Genomic DNA, 20,738 nt, shown 5'->3' with positions numbered 1-20,738 from the left:
GCCATTAGCATGGGACAGAGGGGACCAGAGAACAATAGCTACACTCATACAAATTTGACACCTCAGAGATTAATAATACCTGTGGAGTTGTTAGTTTTTAACACTCTGACTTTAAAAGCTGTCTCCTAAGAAGTATTCTATTAAGGGAGTCAATTCAGACACAGAAAAAGAAAAATCTCTCTCATATGCACATATTCTAATCTTGTTCATGCATTTGTGTGTAGGCGGGGGTGATCGTGGGTACACATGTATTTGTGTGTAGGTGGGGATGATTGTGGGTACACATGTATTTGTGTGTAGGTAGGGATGATCGTGGGTACACATGTATTTGTGTGTAAGTGGGGATGATCATGGGTACACATGTATTTGTGTGTAGGCGGGGGTGATCGAGGGTACACATGTATTTGTGTGTAGGCAGGGGTGATCGTGGGTACACATGTATTTGTGTGTAAGTGGGGGTGATCATGGGTACACATGTATTTGTGTGTAGGCGGGGGTGATCGAGGGTACACATGTATTTGTGTGTAGGTAGGGATGATCGTGGGTACACATGTATTTGTGTGTAAGTGGGGATGATCATGGGTACACATGTATTTGTGTGTAGGCGGGGGTGATCGTGGGTACACATGTATTTGTGTGTAAGTGGGGGTGATCGTGGGTACACATGTATTTGTGTGTGAGAGGGGGTGATCGTGGGTACAGGCTGCGACATCAGAAAGGAAGCCACGGGAGTGGGGAACACTTGTCCCGGAAGAGAGGCAGTAGGACACCCAAGATGGGAAAGTGTAAGGCGGAGTAGGAGGGCTGGGGAGAGGGAGGAGATGGGGAGAAGGGAAGGGAATCCCACAGACACATCAAACAGTGCTTGGAAATGCCCCCATGAAACCAAATAATCCTGTGCTGAGTAAACAGTAGTAAAAGTTCAGAAGAGCACTAACTACTCCTTCACACAGACGTTTGGGGTCGGAAGAAACCCCAACGTAGCGTATGGTCCAGCAAAGCTTAGCTTTGCTCACTGCCACCACATTTAAAGAGGGAGACATGAGGCTGGAGAGGGAGCTCGGGGTGAGAAGTACCAGAGTGTGGTCCCCAGGACCTGTGACCAAAGCCAGGTATGGTGGTAAATGAAACCCAGTCCTGGCGAGCAGTGAACAGGCAGATAGATCTTGGGTGCTCTGGTTGGCCTTTTCAGATCAGGTGGTGAGTCCCAGGCCAGCCAGAGACCCAGTCTTAAACAAAAGAAACAAAAAATAGCCCAAGCAGTGACACCGGGGCTTGAGTCTGGACTACACATGCACACAAAGCAAACACCATAGCCCAGGTGGCTGGAAGACTTAATTAACGTTTGCCGTGATGGTTGTGCAGATGGGAAAGCCCCGATTCAGGTGTGAGCAGGTTCAGTGGCTGGCTTCCTGCGTCCTAAAGCACACCTTGCTACAGTGTCCTCTCGTGGCTTCCAGTCTCTTAGAGCACACCTTGCCTTGTGCCTTACACCTTTGACAAAAGAAGCAGCTTTCAAGACTCATAAGGACACAAACCCCATTTGCAGGGCCTCATGTAGCCCGAGCCACTTGCAGCAGCATCACCTCTGGGAACAAGCTGACAGAAACTCTGGGAGAACAGACATCCCACCCATATAAGAGGGTATAGTGCTCCTCCCGGCACCCTCATAGATTTAAACTACTTTCTTGTATATATTTTTACAGAGTGGGGTGATAATCTGATAAGAAAGGAAAATACCCATAGCTACAGCGTGAGTAACAGATGTACTGAGTGAAGTAGCTCTCTGTGGGCCAGACTCTGTGGCTTAGGTAGATCCCTCCTCTGAGATCCCAACATCAGCAGCTGAACTTCAGAGTGTATTTCACCAGTAGACTGAATGCCTATTCTTATCCCCAGGTAAATTAGCTGTATGAAACATAATTAAGGAAAGGCTGCTATAAAGTCGTTCAAATTTTGCTGTGTAAATATTGTTAATTATTGGAAATCGTTCTTGGACTGTTTGATTAAAGAACTGTACGCCGTGAATTCCACCCATCCATCCTCAGCCTTGGAAAAGTTCTGACTAAGCTGGTTGAAAACCTTTCTCTGTGTCCTGCCAAACCTTCATGAAAACACAAGTCAGGAAAGGTTTCTAGATACTGCTGTGGAAAGCACAGCATAACCTTTAGTCACCTCTGACCTTTAACCAACTCTGGGAGTTCTGCCCTGCATTCAAGCAACTCCCTTCCTGTCCTAAGTGCAAGGGAGGGCAGCATCCCTGGCTGGACAATCATGGAGCTTAGCCTTTCCCAAATGAAAGAGCTGCATCTGGAAGTGTGCTGACTCAGCTCACTAGAGATGCGTTCAGCCATGCACAGGGAAGCAGAGAATGGAGCTGCAGTTAGCTCACCCAGCGTGCAGCCATCCTGAGACCTTCGTCCAGTTCTGTAAAATTTTTGTCGATGCTCAGTTTGATGTACTGAGAAACGCTGGTTGCTTCTGTGTGGTTCCATGCATACATAAGGTTCTCTGGAAGAAACCATGGGCTTATTTCTTTGGGAATTTGACCGAAATGCAAATAGAATCTTCTAATATTTAAGCAGGATCTGATTTTCTTGTCATCAAACACGTAAGCAGCGTGCATAGAGTTTATGTGGGGTCCGAAAGACTCTCTGGTGCTTTCGGATTCTCCGGCTCCTTAGTAAAGGCACAGACCTGTTCCCGCAGGCTGCTGCTCTGACTCCACAGGAGCGCAGCTTTTGCAGAAAGGAGCCTATCTTCATGAGGGCAGATAATGTGAAAGTTTCTGGTAGGACTTTGTCTCAAAACCTGCTCCAGCAAAGAAAGGGCTTCTCCTGAATTCCACAAGTAGCAAGTAGCATGGAGGAAATTAAACCCTGTGGTCCACGCCATTCACATTCTAAGACTAGCTCTCGTGGTCATTCCACCTGCAAAGGGAATCCAGCCCTCCTACCTTTTTCCTCTCAGGTTCCAGAATCTATTTGGAACCCAGTCCACCCTAGGATATATTTTTCTAGAACAGAATACACCTTCCCACATCCTGGAACAGCTTGCTGGCATTTTTCATTCTTCGTTGTTGATGGGCCGGTCTTCATCCTTCTTTCAGAATCTCAAAGAATGAAATCACTTTCTCAGCTAACTACTGAAATCGTGTGTTGTACCAGAATCTCTGCTGTCAGTGAGGTGGTTGTGCTTGTGTTCCCCCCCATGTTCATCTGAGCACGTGTCTCGGCCGGTGCATGTGCGAAGGCCAGAGGTTGCCACTGGGTGTTAGGGGACCTCACTGAACCCGGAGCGCACCAGTTCTGGCAGACTAGCTGACTAGTAAAGGCCATGGATCCTCAGTCCCCACCTCCTCAGCATTGAGCTTCCATGCACACGCTGCTCTGCCCGGCTCCTCCATGGTTGCAGGGAATCACGACTCAGCTCCTTTCGCAAGCACACTACTTACTCAGAGATCTGCTATCTCCCCAGCCACCTCAAAATATTTTTAAAATAATATGTCCCATAGAGATTTACTGAACTGTCTTTATATTATAAAAATGTATTCTTCAGTAGTCTTAGCTGGTTTTTTTTTTTTTTTTTTTTTTTTTGGTTTGGGGTGTGTGTGTGTGTGTGTGTGTGTGTGTGTTTGTATTGTGTCCTCATGTTTGTGTGCACATGCATTGAGGCCAGATGAAGGGATTGGGTGCTCTTTTCTACCACTGTCTCCCTTGTCCCGTTGAGGTAGGCTCTCAGCTGAAACAAGAGTTTGTATTTTGGGGGCCTCGGCTATCAGCCAGCAACCCCAATGGTCCACCTGTTCCCACCACCTCAGTGCTAGAGTACATGAGATTCATGCTGACCTTTGTGTAGGTGCTAGGATCCGAACTCTGTCCACAAGCCCAGGCAGTGCACACTAACAGTTCTATCTGAAGCCACGGAAGAGGTCTGGAGAGTTATCTCTAGTCTTTACACCAAGACCATTATTTAGAAATCCTTGGCTCTAAATTAAGGTCCTTAGGTAATTAAACTTTTTCTCAATTTGATTCCTTTTTCCTCCCTCTCTGATAAGTATTATTTTTAAGGTCCTTGTATTTGCAATAGGTGATGTTCATAGGTCAGAAGTACCAGCTCCTTGTCCAGAGGGGCGTCTCCATGTGAGCTGGTTTGGGAAGTAGAAGTGTAGAGGTCACGGATGCCGATGTTGTTCTGCTACAATGTAACGCTCTACAGCTGCCGCTGAGCAAAAACTTGAACCAAAACAGAGTTAATTGTGTTTATATAGGGAGATGTTTAAATTAGTTTAGCCCACACACTTATTCAAACAGTCTGAACTCACATTTTCTTGTGGGGGGGGGGATTGTTTTGTTTTGTTTTTGAGCAAATATGAAAATCATTGTTTATAGAAAGTTCAAATTTTACACACTTCCTCTGAGAGGTTCCCTTTCTTCCCTCTTCCCTCCCTCCCTCCCTCCCTCCCTCCCTCTCTCCCTTCCTTCCTTCCTTCTTCCTTCCTTCCTTCCTTCCTTCCTTCCCTCCCTCCCTCCCTCCCTTCCTCCCTCCCTCCCTCCCTCCTTCCTTTCTAACAATTCACTTGTTGTCTGTTTTCATTTTAACCATCCCTTTACTAAAAATGTTCTTGGGAAGAGAGATGTTTTGGGGGAGGTGAGATATGAACAAAGGAAAAGCCGGTGGAGGGTGTCTCTGTTGTGACTCCGTAAGAATGTTTCCATGCTTTGAAAATTAGTTTCTTTTCTTTTTGTATCCTGTGTAGTAGGTTTGGTCTTTTGAGAGAGGCTGTGGTTGACATTCCCACTGGTACCTTCTGACTCCTCCTCCTGCCCCGTCATCCCACTCTTCCACCTTAACTCCTCCTCCTGCCCCATCATCCCACTCTTCCACCTTAACTCCTCCTCCTGCCCCGTCATCCCACTCTTCCACCTTAACTCCTCCTCCTGCCCCATCATCCCACTCTTCCACCTTAACTCCTCCTCCTGCCCCCGTCATCCCACTCTTCCACCTGCTCCATTATCCTGCTCTTTCACCTTAACTCCTCCTCCTGCCCCGTCATCCCACTCTTCCACCTTAACTCCTCCTCCTGCCCCGTCATCCCGCTCCTCCACTTTGTCTTCGGGTTCAGACATTCCATCCTCTCCTTGATTCCCTCTGGCCCTGAGATGTTCCCTGGAGTATCTGCTTGACTACTGTGCTTTCACATCCAGCACTTCAGACTGGTTCTTTTTTTTTTTTTTTTTTTTCTGGTGCCCTTTGCCCTCCTTCTCTCACTCCCTCTCATATCTGTTGTTACTGTCTTTATTTCTATATTTCATTCAGCTGTTTGTATTCCCAGTCAAGAGCTTTTTTTTTTTTTTTTTTTTTCCTGTGTAGCCAAGGCTAGCCTGGAACTACAGATCCTCACTGCTCCACCTCTCTCGACTGTTGAGATTACAGGAGTGCATCACCATTCCTGGATATGTGGGTTTTTTTTTTTTTTTTTTTTTTTTTTTTTTTTTTGTTTCTTGTTTGTTTGTTTTTATAGGAAAGAAATCACAATCTCTAGGCCTGTAGTATTGGTGTGTTCCAAACACATTTTAGTAGGAAAGGCCAAACCATAACACAGAGGGAACTCAGCAGGGCGATTATGTCCAGTATTCATAGTAGATAAGAAAGCAAAGGGATTTGAGTGACAAGAGTCAGGGTTTAGTGAGACCGTCCTTGAGCAGGTGACTGGGACTCGACCTAGTAGTGAACACATGGCCTTGGGAGATGCAAGGCTTGCTAAGCCACCATTGCCCCCAGTTCTGTCTCCGTGTCAGCTGCCTCACAGGGCCCAGCCTGCTCCTGCTAGATTGTCTTGAGGACAGCTTTATCCTCTGATGTTACAAATACCATCTGAACCATCTGATTTCCTGCCACTCTTCTCCCCACTAACTTGGAAACAGGACGTATGCCCTGGGAATCGTATCTCTCTCTAGCATTGGGTTAAAATCAGGATCATTTCAGGGTTGGATTCTACCGTGACAATGTCCATTTTCTCGTCATATTATCTGTCAGCTGAGCCTATTCCTCATCATTCCTTCACTGCTCTCTGTCACATCCGGTTTTGTAGCACCCACGTCTCCCAACCCAGGCATGCCCTTGCAGTTTACCAGCAGCTCTCGCCAAAGGCAGCTCTGTCTTTTACAAGTACCTTTACAAATACACTGTAGCGATGCATTAACCACTACACAACCTTCTGGTGTCCATTATTTGTGCAGAAATCTAAGGTCTCTTCAAGCTCCAACCAAGCTGTGTAAATCCCTCTACTTGAATACTGCAGTTCAGCGTAAAACCGAAACTACAAATGAGTGCGTGGATACATCTGAACATACATATTACATACGTATTACTGAATTAAAATTTGAACTCAGTAGCCATTAGCACTCAGGTTCATCTTCCCTTAGGGATTCTGTATTTCTCCATGAGCTGGGGTCTCCTGCTTACCTTTCTTATGACCCTCTCTGTTCCTTTCATTCAGTCCTACTGAATAAATTTAGTCCTTTAGGACTAAATCTAGCTGACCTAGTGCTTACAGCTATACACTAGCAAGATGGCACAACCACAGTGAGCCCCCAGCCCCATGGTGGCACCACCAGCGTGTAACAGCACCTGACTGACTTGATGCTCCCCTTGAGGAAAGGCATTGGAGAAGGAAACTGACAACCTTACTGCCTTCTAACAGGTTTCTTTCTTTCTTTTTTTGTCTTTGCAATACAGAGTATGAGTTGGAAGTAAAGAGGGTGCAAGACATTCTTTCGGGAATAGAGAAACCACAGGTATGTCTTCCGGACCTCTCTGCAGGAACAAGTCCTTAAGTATTCCTGGTGTGCTCTCTGTTGCCCAACCATCAGTAAGCAGGACCCTAACTGTGAGATCGTAGCCAGTTCTAAATGGACGAAGACTATTTAGAGCAAGGTTTGTGTAGTCACCTGCTGAAATGCCTCTTTTGTGCAGATGTTCTGAATGCAATCAGATGCATCTTAATTTTTCTTGGGTCTACAGAGTTTGTACTTGGTAATTTCTTGTTGCTTTTGTAAATGGAGGAAGAATACATTTTGAAAACCTCAAAAATCCCAGGTATTTCCCTAGGTAAATTTCAGGATAGCATTTATATAAGAGAGGACTGGGCACAATAGCAAGAAAAAGAAGGGAGGGTTGTGAGGTTCAGTCCCATTTGCCAGGTGTTTTGAACTTCAGATAGAAATTCATAATGTTGATTCAGCCTTTTGTCTGCGGTTAAACAGCCACAGTTTTGGGGAATGTTTTTCTAGTGGAATTGAAAAATCTTGATTTTTTTTTTTCACGTGTTAAAAGACTGAGGCTTTTAAACAGCAGACTCCAAATAGACCTCAGGCTCACAATTGGACTAAACCAAAAGGTACAGGTGCATTGGAAGGTGGACATCATGGGCTACTTGTGAGAGACTGTGCTGTAGAGGTGAGGAGTCTGAACTTACTCCGGCAGGGCCAAGCGGACATTGGGGGTTCCTAGGAGAAGGTGTTAAGTCCTGAGGCTGCATTTGCAGGTTGGTGTAAGTTGGCAGATGAGTTGTGCTAGGCAGTGGATACAGAGAGATGGGGGTGTTAGAAACTCTCCCATTCCCTGACACCATGGTCTACATGAGGAGGGGTACAGAAGTCAGAATTAGGTGGTGGTGTCCAGTGTGGCAAGGAAGGCTAGATACTAGGCCAATTATCAGTTGATTAAATTATTAGCCATTCGATACCAAATGTCATGGGTGCCTGGACTTTTGGCTTCTGAGCATCCCTGTCAATAGCTTCCCGTTTGTTGCCCGTGCCATTGGGTGGCTATTCCCCACAGTCTGCAGTAGCTCGTGTAGAGCCACCATGGCCTGCCTGCATCCATTCATTGCCCACAGCACAGCGCACTGAAGGGCGTTTATGAAGATCTCTTCCAGTATCCTGGACTTCCTTTAGGTTCAGTTCATTTTAGGCTCCTTTCAGATCTTCATGGCTACTCTTGGACATACCAAGTCGGTTTCACTTGCAAAACATCCAGAAAAATATAGAGAGATGGCACACCGTTGGAAGTGTCTGGTAAACGCAGTGCTGTGGGAAGAGAGGATGAAGAGTGGGAGACAAAGTCCACATGACAGGCACAACAGCAGATTGGAGGGCTAGCGGTTAAGTGCAGGGAGAGACTGAGAGGAGTACAGGGTGGGAGATGACTCGGTGGATAACTGCTTCATCTGCAGACATGAGGACCTGATCCCGGACCTCAGATAACAAGCACAAGACAGGAGTGATGGCGCACACCTGTGGTCCAGGCACAGGGGGCGCAGAGTGGTTCCCAGGCTTGCTGACTAGTGGGCGTGGCTTGCTGACTAGTGGGCGTGGCTTCCTGGCTAGCAGGCGTGGTTTGCCGACTGGTGGGCGTGGCTGAAACTGTGTGCTCAAGAATCAGTGAGGGATCCTGTTTTGGAAAATAAGGTCGTGGGCTGGAGACTGACTGAGCCATCAAGAGTTCTTCCTGCCCTAGCGTGGACCCAGATTGACTTCCACTCTAGGAAGGGAGGCACTCTGTGTTGACAACTCGCGCTATTCCTTGTCACCCTCCTCTGCCGAGTTTATTCCTAGCCCAGGCGTTTGCACCCCATCATTCTTCTTTGCCTTCTGTTTCTTCTTCCTAAAATTTGTATGCAGACTGTCCCCTAGTCTTTGTGCACCCAAGACCTGGCTATGACTGTCCTTGACACATATAGAACGCTTGGTAAGTGTTTGCTGAAGAAGTGTCTGGCAGACATGTCTGGCCTCCGGTGGGTAGCACAGAAGCCCACAAACGAGCCAGTGTGGAGGAAGGCGGGTAGGGCATGTGACAGTGCCAGGCAGCAGCTGGGAGGGAGCGGCCTCTGGGATTGCTCCTCCCTGGTATGAACTGAGGCGCCTCAGTGGCCTCATCTTTGAATGTTAATGTAATAAAAACCACATGGGGATCTGAGCAAAGAGTTATTTGCTTTGTTAGACCACTTAGAAGAGACTTCCCTATAGTTTGCAGCACGTTGTTAAGCAAGAGGCAGCTCCGTACCACATTCAGGGATGAGAAGGGATGGCAGGCTTCCCTCCAGGGGAAGATTCCACATTGTGGAAGAAAGCTGAGCAGTCTTTCTTTTTCCCCTTCAGCTAGATTTTCTACCAACTTTAAGTGAAAATCAGTGATTTTCTTCTTTGAGGTTTTTGCTAATGATTCCAGTGCAGAATGGCTTCTAGGGCTTGCAGATCCCTATCTAGTCATCTTTCTATAGCCTTGGGTACCCCAAACTGAGTGAATCATTTGCTGTTCCCTAAAAGAGATTTAAATACTTGGTCAATTTCGCTAAGTCTGTCTTCTGTCCTAGGCAAGAGCTTTAATGCTGCCTTCTGGCTTAGGAGTTGGCAACCATGCTGCTGGCTGGAGCCCCTCAGAGAGTGGAGCTCAGTGCAGCCTCCCATGTCCTGGTGAGCTGCTTGTTTTCTAGGTATAAAGGCTGGTAACCTGGAGCTATGGTTGAACATCATTTCCATCAACCATTGCCTTGTTTGAAAAAGCAGTTGCTTGTTGGTGGCAGCAGCAAAGCCTTGGAGGAGAGTCCCTGTGGGAGGCGCTTATTTGTAAGATGTACAGCCTGGTGACCGGCAGGACACCGCAAGAGGCGCTGGGAAAGCAGATGTGCCTGAAGTTGTAAATTCAAATATCCATCTTCAAGCCTTTCCTCTCCTGTATTTTTCTTTGGGGTTATTCATCATGAAGACTGCTTTAGAATTTACTAATTTCTGTGGTACTATTTCCTTAGCATATTCCTTCACCACATTGCTGGTTGTCCCATATAACCAAATTCTGAGAATAAAAAATACATATAAGTAGGATTTTACGGGCCAGGTAAAGACTGGGCAGAGGCGCCAAAAGAAAGGATATAAGGATTGCTGCAAGTTAAGTGTATTTACTGTGCACACACACAACTAACTCTCAGGTTGAAATCTGTACTTTTAAATACATAGGAAAGACTGAGTTCAAACCGATGTGGGGACATTTAGAAGTAGTTAGTCATTTTATAAGCCCCAGGGTATTTTAACCAGTTAACTAATTCCTATGCAGATTTGGCTCATACATTTTCTAAAGACCCCTTTCTATCAGTGCTACTGAAGTCAGGTTGTACCATGTTTAGTTATTCAGACCTGGAAACCACATCGTTACCAGTTCCAAAGACATGGACTTGTAGTGGTGGCAGACCTCTTGCCCATGGTCAAGCCCTTATGCTTTGAGAGAATATGTCTGTAGCCATGTAGATCAGCGCAGTGAACAAATGACCACGTCCTAGGCCTTGGTGATCGGCATTGCTGAGGAAGTTTGGGCACAGAGCAAGAGACTGCAATGTGACAGTCAGCGTACACCTATGCTGTCACTGTAGCAGGGCTTGAACCAGAGTTATCACCTTCCCAACTCACCCAATGACCAGTGTGAAGTAAATCGATCTAGGGCTGAGGATTGTCCTCAAACACATACTGTAGTTTCCAGGAGTCCACCTTGAGGTGGAAGTGACTTCCAAGTCCAGATGGAGGCCCAACACACTCTCTCACAGGGTGCCAGTGGCTAAAGAACAGAAGTGGGAGGCCAGCTGCTGTCAGAGCTTAAGGGAGGAATTCACAGAATGCCTGTCCTTGTGAGCCAATGCTAAGTTCCCAGCATGCACTTATGTTGGGAAGGCCCTTGGCAAGGTTGTGTTTCCACAGGTACCTACATCTTCTCAAGGCTGGCTCGCAGTCTAGGGGGAAGTGAGCACTATTTTACTTGATGCTTCTAACATCACCTGTCTCTGCTCATTTAAATAATTACGTCTCCAAGGAGGAAAGTGTGCTCGTAGCAGTTGTGGGAGAAGGTAAAGTTTGAAGGCCATGAGTTTGTGAATGCGTGCTTGGTATCTGGAGCACAGGCTTTCACTGGGCTATTCTGAGACGTGCTAGTTCACACCCCAATCATGGAATCAGTGTCACTACCCACTTGGTTCTCAGAATGGGACAAGGTCGTCATTTGTCACCCAGCAGCTGTCTCCCAGGTGAAGACAGCCTGTCTTTCTTAATGGAAGCCAAACAAGCCCTTCATAGCAAAACAGTACCTTTTAAGTTAAAATCCTGAAAAATGCTTTGTAGCTCAAGATTACTCATGTAGGTATGTAGAAGAATTCAGCATATACCCCTGTCTGCATGAGAAACTGTCTGAAAAGCTAATCAGAGAAATAAACAAAGGGATTAATGCCCAGAGGTGAAGTAACCAAGACACTGAGCAGCAGACTTGGGAGGAGAGTCCACAGACTGTCCCTGGTCAGTCCCTGGTGCCTTACATACCTCTCTACTCACTGTGGCAACCCAACGCTCCTTGTATTAGCTGCTTGTCTTGCTTCTCTGAACAAATACCTTCCAGAAGCCACGTGGGGAGGAAGGGTTGATGGTGCTGATGATTTGAAGTACTTGATGGTCCATCAAGGTGGGACATCGTGGGGGAAGGAGCACAAACAGCTAGTCACAGTGCAGGGGAGAGCATTGAGGACATGGTGGTTGGGTGGCAGATCAGTACAGAGTGGTCCTTGGTCCCACATTGTGCCTATGTGATGATGTAGGTGGAAGTCACAGCAGGAGGAGGGAGGAGGTTGGAAGTTCGCAGCCTCACTCAGCCGGATGGCTGGAGATCGGTTCTCTGATGGTCTTTCCTAACGAGTCATCACCCAGCCGTCTTATCTATGGATGGTCTGTCGCTTGTCCTGCTGCCTCTGTGAGAAACGGAATTCCCTCTGATTCAGTTCTTATTCAACAAACATTTATTCCGCAGCCACCGATCACTGTTGACTATGTCAATTCATGCCCTCGGGAATGCCACAGTCAGGGGAGCTTGACAAAGGATATGGTGGGATTAGCTCTAGGTTCCACAGAGCACGGAGGTGTGATGGTGAATGGGGCACCTCAGAGACTTTGAGGCTACTCGGCAGTGACGTGAGGTCCACCTGGGGTCTCGAAGGATGAATAGAAGTCTAGCTAAATGTGCCATGGTGCTACGTCTGTATAGAACAGAAATTATTGAAGGATGTGTGTAAATATTGAAATAAATAGCAAGAATAAAAAAGATGGTCAACATTTATTTCTACCATCATCTGTGCTTTTAAATTCTTTTGAGTCTATAGCTTTTCATGGTCTATATTGATCAGATATTGGCAGAAATAGAAGAAAATAATAGGCACCGAGTGACTGTAACCTTTATGCATCCCCACCTAGAGCTGATGTAGTCACCTAAAAAGTCCACATGAAACAGTAAGCTTTTAATGACCAGGAACCAGGTTGCAATAAATAGTCTTGAGAAAATTAGCTTGGAAGCCTCATTGTTAGATACACATTAAAGGATTAAGGCTTATGCGTCAGATCGGGTTTCTCTAGGAACAGTCTCTAAAACAGAGTCAAATACAGATAGTTATTTGGGGAACTATCAGGGAACCTTAGAGAACCTCAGGTAAAGGGGCAGCTGAGACCAGGCAGGGAAGGAAGCCAAGGCTAGACCTGTTTTGAAATGAGCAGACTGTGCTGTGGCAGCAGCGAGCTTCCAGAGGTGCCCAAGGAAAGCCTGTAGCTGGAGGAGACCCAGCAGTGGTGAGTGGAGTCACTCCCAGGTCCTCTTTTTGGGTCAAGTCCTGATCACAGGATACAGTAACAGGGTAAAAATGGACAGTGGAGAAGGGACAGCGTCTGTCATCCTGGTCCTTGCTGAGAATCTACAGCACTGTGAGTCTTGGTGGAGCTGGTGCTACCTTCATAGGATAATTCAAACACAGCAAGGCTTCTAGAAACTTCTTCTGGAAAGTACCTTTGTTTACCTGAAATTGTCAGGCACAAGGAGGAACACACGTGGACACTTTTTAACACATGCTTCCCTCTCTTCTTTCAGGTGTCTAACATCCAGGCAAGAGCAGTTGTGCTGTCTTGGGCACCCCCTGTCGGACTGTCCTGTGGACCCCATGGTGGTCTTTCCTTCCCTTACAGCTATGAGGTTGCCTTATCTGACAAAGGGCGAGATGGGAAATACAAGATCATTTACAGGTAGAGTGTATTGTCACATGGTTTTCTTTCCTACTAAATTGTATCACTGAAGAGAAGAAATGGGAAATTCTTGTGCAAATTTCCCTTTAAGCATTAGTAATCACAGGGCAGAGGCACCAGCTCATGAGCCTCACATGCATGAGACCCTGGGTTCAGTTCTCAGTCCCGGAGAAAGTTAGTAATTAAAATATCGGGAACTAATTAATTTTGTCCAAGTAATTATTAATCAGAAATTAGTAACACAGGGCTGTATGATGAAGATTGATTCTCTTGATTATATGCTACTTGTCAATACAGTATTAATAAAACTACCAAGGTCTTTCAGGACAAAAAGTGTTTAAAATGGTTCCGAGTTCAGTGGACAGAGGAGGAGACTAGCCCCAGTTTTATGGAGTCCCACATATTAGATGGTCTGGGGATTTATCCCTGTTTTCTAAATGGGATGAAACAGAAAACGCTGTCCATTTTCCTTTGTACAGCTCACACCTGCAGAGCAAGAGGTCAGAAAGTGAGCTGTAGTTGCACTACTTGTGGGGCCTCCCTGTGAGTGGCCGTGATGGATGTTCATAGCAGGGTCACTGTTCACACTCAGACCCCCACTGTGCGTGTGAGCAGGGTCACTGTTCACACTCAGACCCCCACTGTGTGTCTGAGCAGGGTCACTGTTCACACTCAGACCCCCACTGTGTGTCTGAGCAGGGTCACTCACTCACACTCAGACCCCCACTGTGTGTCTGAGCAGGGTCACTGCTCACACTCAGACCCCCACTGTGTGTCTGAGCAGGGTCACTGCTCACACTCAGACCCCCACTGTCAGGGTCTCACTCAGACCCCCACTGTGTGTCTGAGCAGGGTCACTGTTCACACTCAGACCCCCACTGTGTGTCTGAGCAGGGTCACTCACTCACACTCAGACCCCCACTGTGTGTCTGAGCAGGGTCACTGCTCATATTTAGACCCCCACTGTGTGTCTGAGCAGGGTCACTGCTCACACTCAGACCCCCACTTTGCGTGTGAGCAGGGTCACTCTCACTCAGACCCCACTGGTGTCTCAGCCAGAGCTTCTGTCTCTCTCTGGTCTCCATCTCATCAAAGCCAAGCACTTTGCCCTCTTCCTGTTCGATGCTCATGGTGTGTCCCTTCCCTCCGATCCTTCTTTCCCACTCTGCTCTGGTGACTCTGCCCTGGTCTCTGCCGTGTCTCCACAGTTTCCAGCACCTGCTCTTACCCTGGCGCCATCCAACCTCTTCCCTATGGAGCTTTGCCAGAGCATGCCAGAGACCATGTCATCACCCCTTTGCGAGATATTGCCTTCTGTACTTGGAATAAAACCCCAAGTTGGTGCTTCGGCTCTTAACCATTTTATTTGATTTTGGGAGAAAACTACAGCTAGAGACAGATTGGAAAAATACAGAGCCTTCACCCTGTCACTCAGAAATTAGACTGGGAGGGTGTGTGGCTTTGCTGCCCATTCCTGTACTTTAGGAATCCCCATTCATTAACTTCAGTACAGGTGTGCACCCCTACCCCGAGTAGTTAGGTAGGCAACCCCGTGCAGCCTGCTGCTGAAGATTGGAAGTCTGGCTCTGCTGGAAGGTACACTTGCCCCCCACTTTCAGATGGCACGATTTGTTCATTCTTTAGGGTACTTTTCTCCGAGAAATGCTATAACTCCCAATGGCTGCTGTTTTTCGATGTTGGTCTAGTTTAGCAAGTAACAAAATATTTGAAGTTGTAACGCAGGTCAAGCTCCACAGCCCTACACTGGGCGTGGACATAGCTTCTGGTTTGACACATGCAGTAGCAGCTTTATTTGGGAGTTCAGACACTGAGGACACGCAGGGTAGACTAGATAGCTTTCTTCCGCTCATCCTTTACCCTGCTGCATTGCTAGCTGCGCATTTCTCTGTTCTCTCTGTTTGCTTTTTGTAAGTTTCAGACTTTACATCCCTTTACCACCAAGTGTTTCAGTACGTTTTCCGAGCCCGAGGATGTTTTTTCGTAGATAACCACATTGCAGTTATCAGCTTTGTAAATATAAAATTGCCACAGAATGTTCGAGTAACTTCCTGTCCTGACTCCAGAGTTGCATGCTCTCCCGATGGATCTATATTGTGAAGCCGGTGTCTCTTATTTTGAAAACCATGGCAGTGTCTTGTCGCTCAGACTAGGCTCAGATAATGAACTTAGTTTGCTCTTTTTAATGTGCCATTCTGTCATTTTGAAGAATGAAAAATAAGCTATGAACACACACATGGCTTCCATCTTTAACAAAAATAAAATTAAGGGAGGGTTTCGCCATGTGGTCCTCTTGGCTGTCCTTGAATTGATGATAATCCTACCCTAGCATCCAGAGTTCCAGATTCCAGGTGTGTGCCTCCATGCCTGGCCTTTGTGTCGTGATTACACAGAACATATCTTACATTGTTTGGGTTTTTCTTTATCATTTAGGTTGAGGCTCAGTTTCCCCTTTGGTTCACAGAAGTGGTTTTACTTTATGTCAGAGAACTATTTCTTGGGGGCTTGGGACGGACTGCAAGTTCAAAGGGTAGCCCTGTGCTGAGGGTTCCTTCGGGGTTCCTGCTGCGAGAAGACTGGGATCCCTCTGCCAGAGAGATGGCGTGTTCACCTATCTCTTCAAATATGCATTTGCTTTTATGTCTTGGAGGTCATAAGACAGTTTACATTTTTAAAAATTCAAGAGAGTTTGATGTTTCTTAGATCTGAGTGATGTCATCAAAGGTATCTGATTTTTAATTTAAAAATACAACAGAAATAAAAAACCAACCAAATCAGGTTTATTTCTGGGCTTTAGTGAATGCAGACATAGCATTTAAGTAACCGCGAGTGACCGTGAAGCCCAGTTCCAAAGCTGCTTTGCCATGGAGACCAGTATTAAACTAACAAAGGCTTTGTTTTCCAGTGGAGAAGAACTGGAGTGTAACCTGAAAGATCTCAGGCCTGCCACAGATTACCACGTGAGGTGAGTTAGCGGCACAGCCAGGGTCACCGCCGCGCATCCCACATCTTCTTTCAAAAGCTGGTGTTGAGGCCACTTCCCTCATGGGAGGAGTGGACCCTGAGTTGTGGATTTTCTTTCACATTCTGTACCCAGGGCATAGCAGTTTTGAGTACCAAGGACTACTTCTGGGACCAAAGAGGAGGTGTCCAGACAACATTTTTATTTTAAAAATACAATTTTAGGGCCGAAGAGATAGCTCAGTTGGTAAAATGACATGAATGTATGATCTCAGTGACCAGCCACAGCGCACAGGCTTGGCAGCAGGCACCTGTGATCCCATTGCTGGAGAGGCAGGGGCAGCAGGGTCCCTAGGGCTAGCTGGCTAGCCAGTCTACACAGAACAGTGGGCTTTAGGCTCAGTAGGTCTGCTCCAAGTCCAGTGAACTACTTTGTCTCAGGGAATAAGGTGGAGAACGATGAAGGTACCCAACACCCATCTCTGGGACACACAGACAAAGCACGGGGGAGATGGTAGGCAAAGTAGCCTAGTAAGAGGCTAGAGTTCAGTGTAGTTCCGCCATGTTGGCTTTCTTTATCAGAAGTTGTGTGAATGTGATGACTCGGGGTAGAGCTCTTGCTGCCAAACCCACCAACCTGAATTCATTCCACTGGCTGGAAGGAGAACCCTGACTCCCACAAGGTGTCCTCTGACTGCATGTGTGTGCAGCTCTGCTCACGCACACGCACACCCACAGAGGTGTTATTGGTCAATCAAATGTGAAAGCGTAGAGGGGGAAGCATGGTGTTACACGTGCAGTCACACTGAGAGGTACAGGTGAGGAGACACAGGAAGGAGGTCAAGGTCATCCTGGGCTCTTGGGGACCTGGCAGCCAGCCTGGCAATTCTGAGACCCAGAGTCAGATAGAAAAAGAAGGACACGAGTTGAAGTTGCAGTGTGCTCATCAGAGGGACATGTGCTCTCAACGTGAGCAGTTTGTATGAGCAGAGTGAACATCTGCCTGGCATGTACGGTGTACGGTGTACATGCCTCTACTGGATAGAGCTGCTGCTGTTTAAACCAGGACCTTGTGGTTTGAATCATTTCAATCATGCAAGCGCTTCAGACATCACACACGTGCACAGAATTTGTAAAGCTAAGACGATAACCGGAGCTGTTTAACCATTCTTCCCATGGTTAGTTGAACAAACGGAGAGCGTTAAGCACAAAGCAGTGGTGGAAACGCAGTCTGTTTCTTGGCCAGCACACGTTTCCGTTGCTCCGTGTTCTAAGGTTATTGTCAGCGCTTTATTAAAGGGTTAGTTTGTTAATTTCCTATTCCCTGATGTCTTACAATGCTCTTCTCAAGACACTTGAATGTCATGACGAATCAGCCCTCTTCCTTACCATCATGTCTCCTGTGTCTCTCAATACAGAGGAAGCTTGGAGAATATTTGATCTCTGAATTTTTTTTATAATAGTAGTTTATTTTTTAAAAATACAGTTACATCATGTCTTTCTTCCCTTTCTACCTTCCAACCCCTCCCATATAGCTCCCTTATACACACACACACACACACACACACATATGTTATATATTATATATTAAACATGTATATACATACACCCAAAATCTGCTTACTCCATGTAATGCTACATGCATGCATGCATGTATGTATGTGTTTTCAGAGCTGACTATTTGATAACCACATAGAAAGTTCTTTCCTGAAAAAAACTATTTCTCCATCTATCAGCATCCTTCATTTGTCTAGGGTTGACCTGTGTGGCACTTTCTGCTTCCACATTGGTGTGTCTTTTGGTGTCATCCTTGTTTAGTAAGTCTTCTTTAGGCAGCCATGTTCTGAGTCTGTATGGATATCCCTTCCCTGACATTTCTAGGAGACATTCTCCTAGGTGACATCCTGTCCCAGTTGCTCTAACAGTGTCCCTGACCCCCCCCCCCTTCTGAACTGAGCCCTACCCTCAGGTGCATGAACTATACTGTATCAGTTGGGCCTGGGCACTGCATGATCTCCTGTTCTCTGCATTTTGATCAAGTGTGGTTGTCTGCAGTGTTCTGTAATAATACAGAGAACTTCTAAGTTCCAGAAATGTGAGCGTTAATCATTAATTCAGTACTCACCTGTGAGGCCTCAGTGGGCTCTGTGAGTGTGTAGCATCCCGAAGCCACAAAAGACAACTAAGCCCACTGCCTCTTTTACCAAGAATTTACATGTCACCCTGGTGCAAGCCCGTAGAGCCCATTAAGACAGCAGGGATATTCCCTGGAACGGCATTTTCCCCTTCCTGTTGATATTTTTTGTTTGTCTTGTGTTTTGGAGAAGGGGTCTATGAAGCTGAAGATGACCTTGAATTCAGCTCCTCCAGCGTCCACCTCCTATGTGCTGGGATTACAGGTGTGTGCTGTCATACCTAGCTCATGCAGTGCTGGGCAGGCACTGGACCAGTGAGGGGCTCTCCCAATCCTTAGTATTAGACATCTTGATTGAGGCCTACAGAACATGAACAGGAATATGTCACTGTTAAATTGTGCACTGCAGAGGCGTTAGGCTTCCGAGTTCCTTCGTTCTGCTTGCTCGGTTTCCTGTAGCTTCTGTGGGCCATGTTGGGCTTGTTTGAATAGTTTCCTCTTCCACCATTGCTTTGCTCTCAACCTGTTACGTTCCCTGTTCCCATCGCCTCTCCGTGGCCCTCAGCCTCAGATTCCCTTTGGTTGGCTTTAAGCTGTCCACAGACTGTCTGATACCCTTGCGGGATACCTCACCTTCCACTCCCTCCTTTACATTGTCAGGAGGCTGAGTCTACTGATGGTAAAGCCTGTCTGTAGAATAGCAAGCTCCCCTTTGTGGAGTCTTAGCATGAGCTGCCTGGGCAGAACCAGCTCCTGACTTCTTTGCTCAGTGTTGACCGAGACCAGGGCATCTTCAGGCAGTGCTATAGATCATGGGCCTGTAGCGATTTTTATTGACACCTGCCATCTGAACCTGGAGCCATGTGGAAAATTATGCCCAGAGTCATTTCAAGTTTTAAAAATGTTTCTTCTTCCTCTTTCTCCCGTGAACTCATATATGGTATTTCTGTCCCACACCACTTTGCTGCTGTTGTTGTTACTATGTAATTGAAGAAAGAAGACCTTTACCTAGAATGTGAGCACTGATGTGTAAAATTTAGATCTTTTTTTAGATTTTCGTTGAAACAATCATTTTTAATTAACCGATAGAATGCTTTAAGAGAATCAATTTATAATTATTGAAGTATAATTAGTACTTCCACTAGGGAAATAACGTTATGTGTGATATAAAACCATTAAAGTGAAATCTGGTCTATTGTTGGGAGAGGCTGAAACAAAGGGGAAACAAGGCACTGAGCTATATGCCTGAACGCAAGGGAGAAACTCCCATTCTTTTCTGGAGAGATGGCTCAGTGAACAAGGACATCAGCATGAGCCCCATAACACATGCTAGAAAGCCAGCAACCATTGTCCATGCCTGCCAGCCCAGTGCTGAGGCCCTGCCAGCAGATCCCCGGGGCTCCCTGCCAGCAGATCCCCGGGGCTCACTGCCTGCCAGCCTGATGGTTGAGCTCCAGGCCAATGAGAAACTCCATCTCAAGATAAAGCAGATGGATGCTGAAGGAAAGACGCCCAAGCTCATCCTGACCTCTGCACACATACTCACACACATGTGCAGCTGCACGCACATGTGTATACCTCACCCACACACTAATTATTTTAAAGGAAAGAAGTAAGTCAGATAAATAAATGCTTTTTAAAATACTTATGCTTAACTAGATAGATTTATGTCTCTACAGATGTCCCTCCTCCCCGGGCATTTCTCAGGATGTCTTCCTCCTTTAGTTGGCAGTTTTATAAAGTTAACAGTGGTATTGAGAGGATTCTTACTGTGGGAAGCCAGGACTTAGACATTAGAGACTGACTCGTAAGAAACCTGTGCCCACTGTAGGGCATGAACGGCTGCCATCGCTGTCCTTGACCCTTTATCCCTGTGTTTCAATGTACATTAAAGCCTCTTTAAAATAAATTGGAAGTTAAAAAACAGAAGAACACTGTTTTTGTCAGCCGTAGCCCTGTGGGGTATCGAAGTGAAGGATTGGACAGCCAGCTCATGCCCTACAGAGTGGCCCTTTTCCAGTCACCTCCATGAGCAGTCTCTCCAAGAAGCTGCCCAGAAGTGACATCATGGAATGACATTTCCCAGAAAACTGATATTTTGAGCCATTTCCAAAAGCCTAGTTGACCAGCCCAGAACACAGTTATGAAATAGCTCTTGCTTCCCGGAGACTCCGGCTCCTGGGGTGCCCCAGATGTGTGGGAATGAGCCGCAAGCCTGTTGATAAGGTTCTTGGAGCACCTGCTTCCTCAGTTCGGCTGGTATTGACATGGAAATCATGTAGAACCCCAATTTACAGCTTATTATGCAAGAAAGTGTTCTGGGCTGAGGAGGGAAATGAAAAGAAAACCCAACTGGCCTATTTACCCCACAAAAAAAATGGTCCTATGCTATAGATTATAGATCTTCCTGTTAGCGGATATTAGGGGAAATCTATTACCTTCATGTGGAAAACTTTGGATTATTCAAGTTATTTATTTGGGGAAAGTTACATATGGAGACCAGAGGACAACTTGCAGGAGTGAGC

General features: G+C 46.4%; 1 protein-coding gene across 1 annotated transcript in view; it reads left to right on the top strand.

Annotated features, from left to right (window-relative positions):
* Positions 1-20,738, top strand: part of FNDC3B (fibronectin type III domain containing 3B) — a 216,626-nt gene that overhangs the window by 125,439 nt on the left and 70,449 nt on the right. The window contains exons 6-8 of the mRNA XM_080929181.1: positions 6,742-6,800; positions 12,949-13,100; positions 16,024-16,083. Coding sequence (XP_080785307.1) covers positions 6,742-6,800; positions 12,949-13,100; positions 16,024-16,083 — 271 coding nt within the window. The remainder of the gene's footprint in view (positions 1-6,741; positions 6,801-12,948; positions 13,101-16,023; positions 16,084-20,738) is intronic.

This window comes from Micromys minutus (assembly GCF_963924665.1).
Source record: "Micromys minutus genome assembly, chromosome: 15".
In the NCBI taxonomy this organism is placed as follows: domain Eukaryota; kingdom Metazoa; phylum Chordata; class Mammalia; order Rodentia; family Muridae; genus Micromys; species Micromys minutus.
Note: the sequence above shows the minus strand (reverse complement) of the source record. Positions and strands in the feature narration are given on the sequence as shown.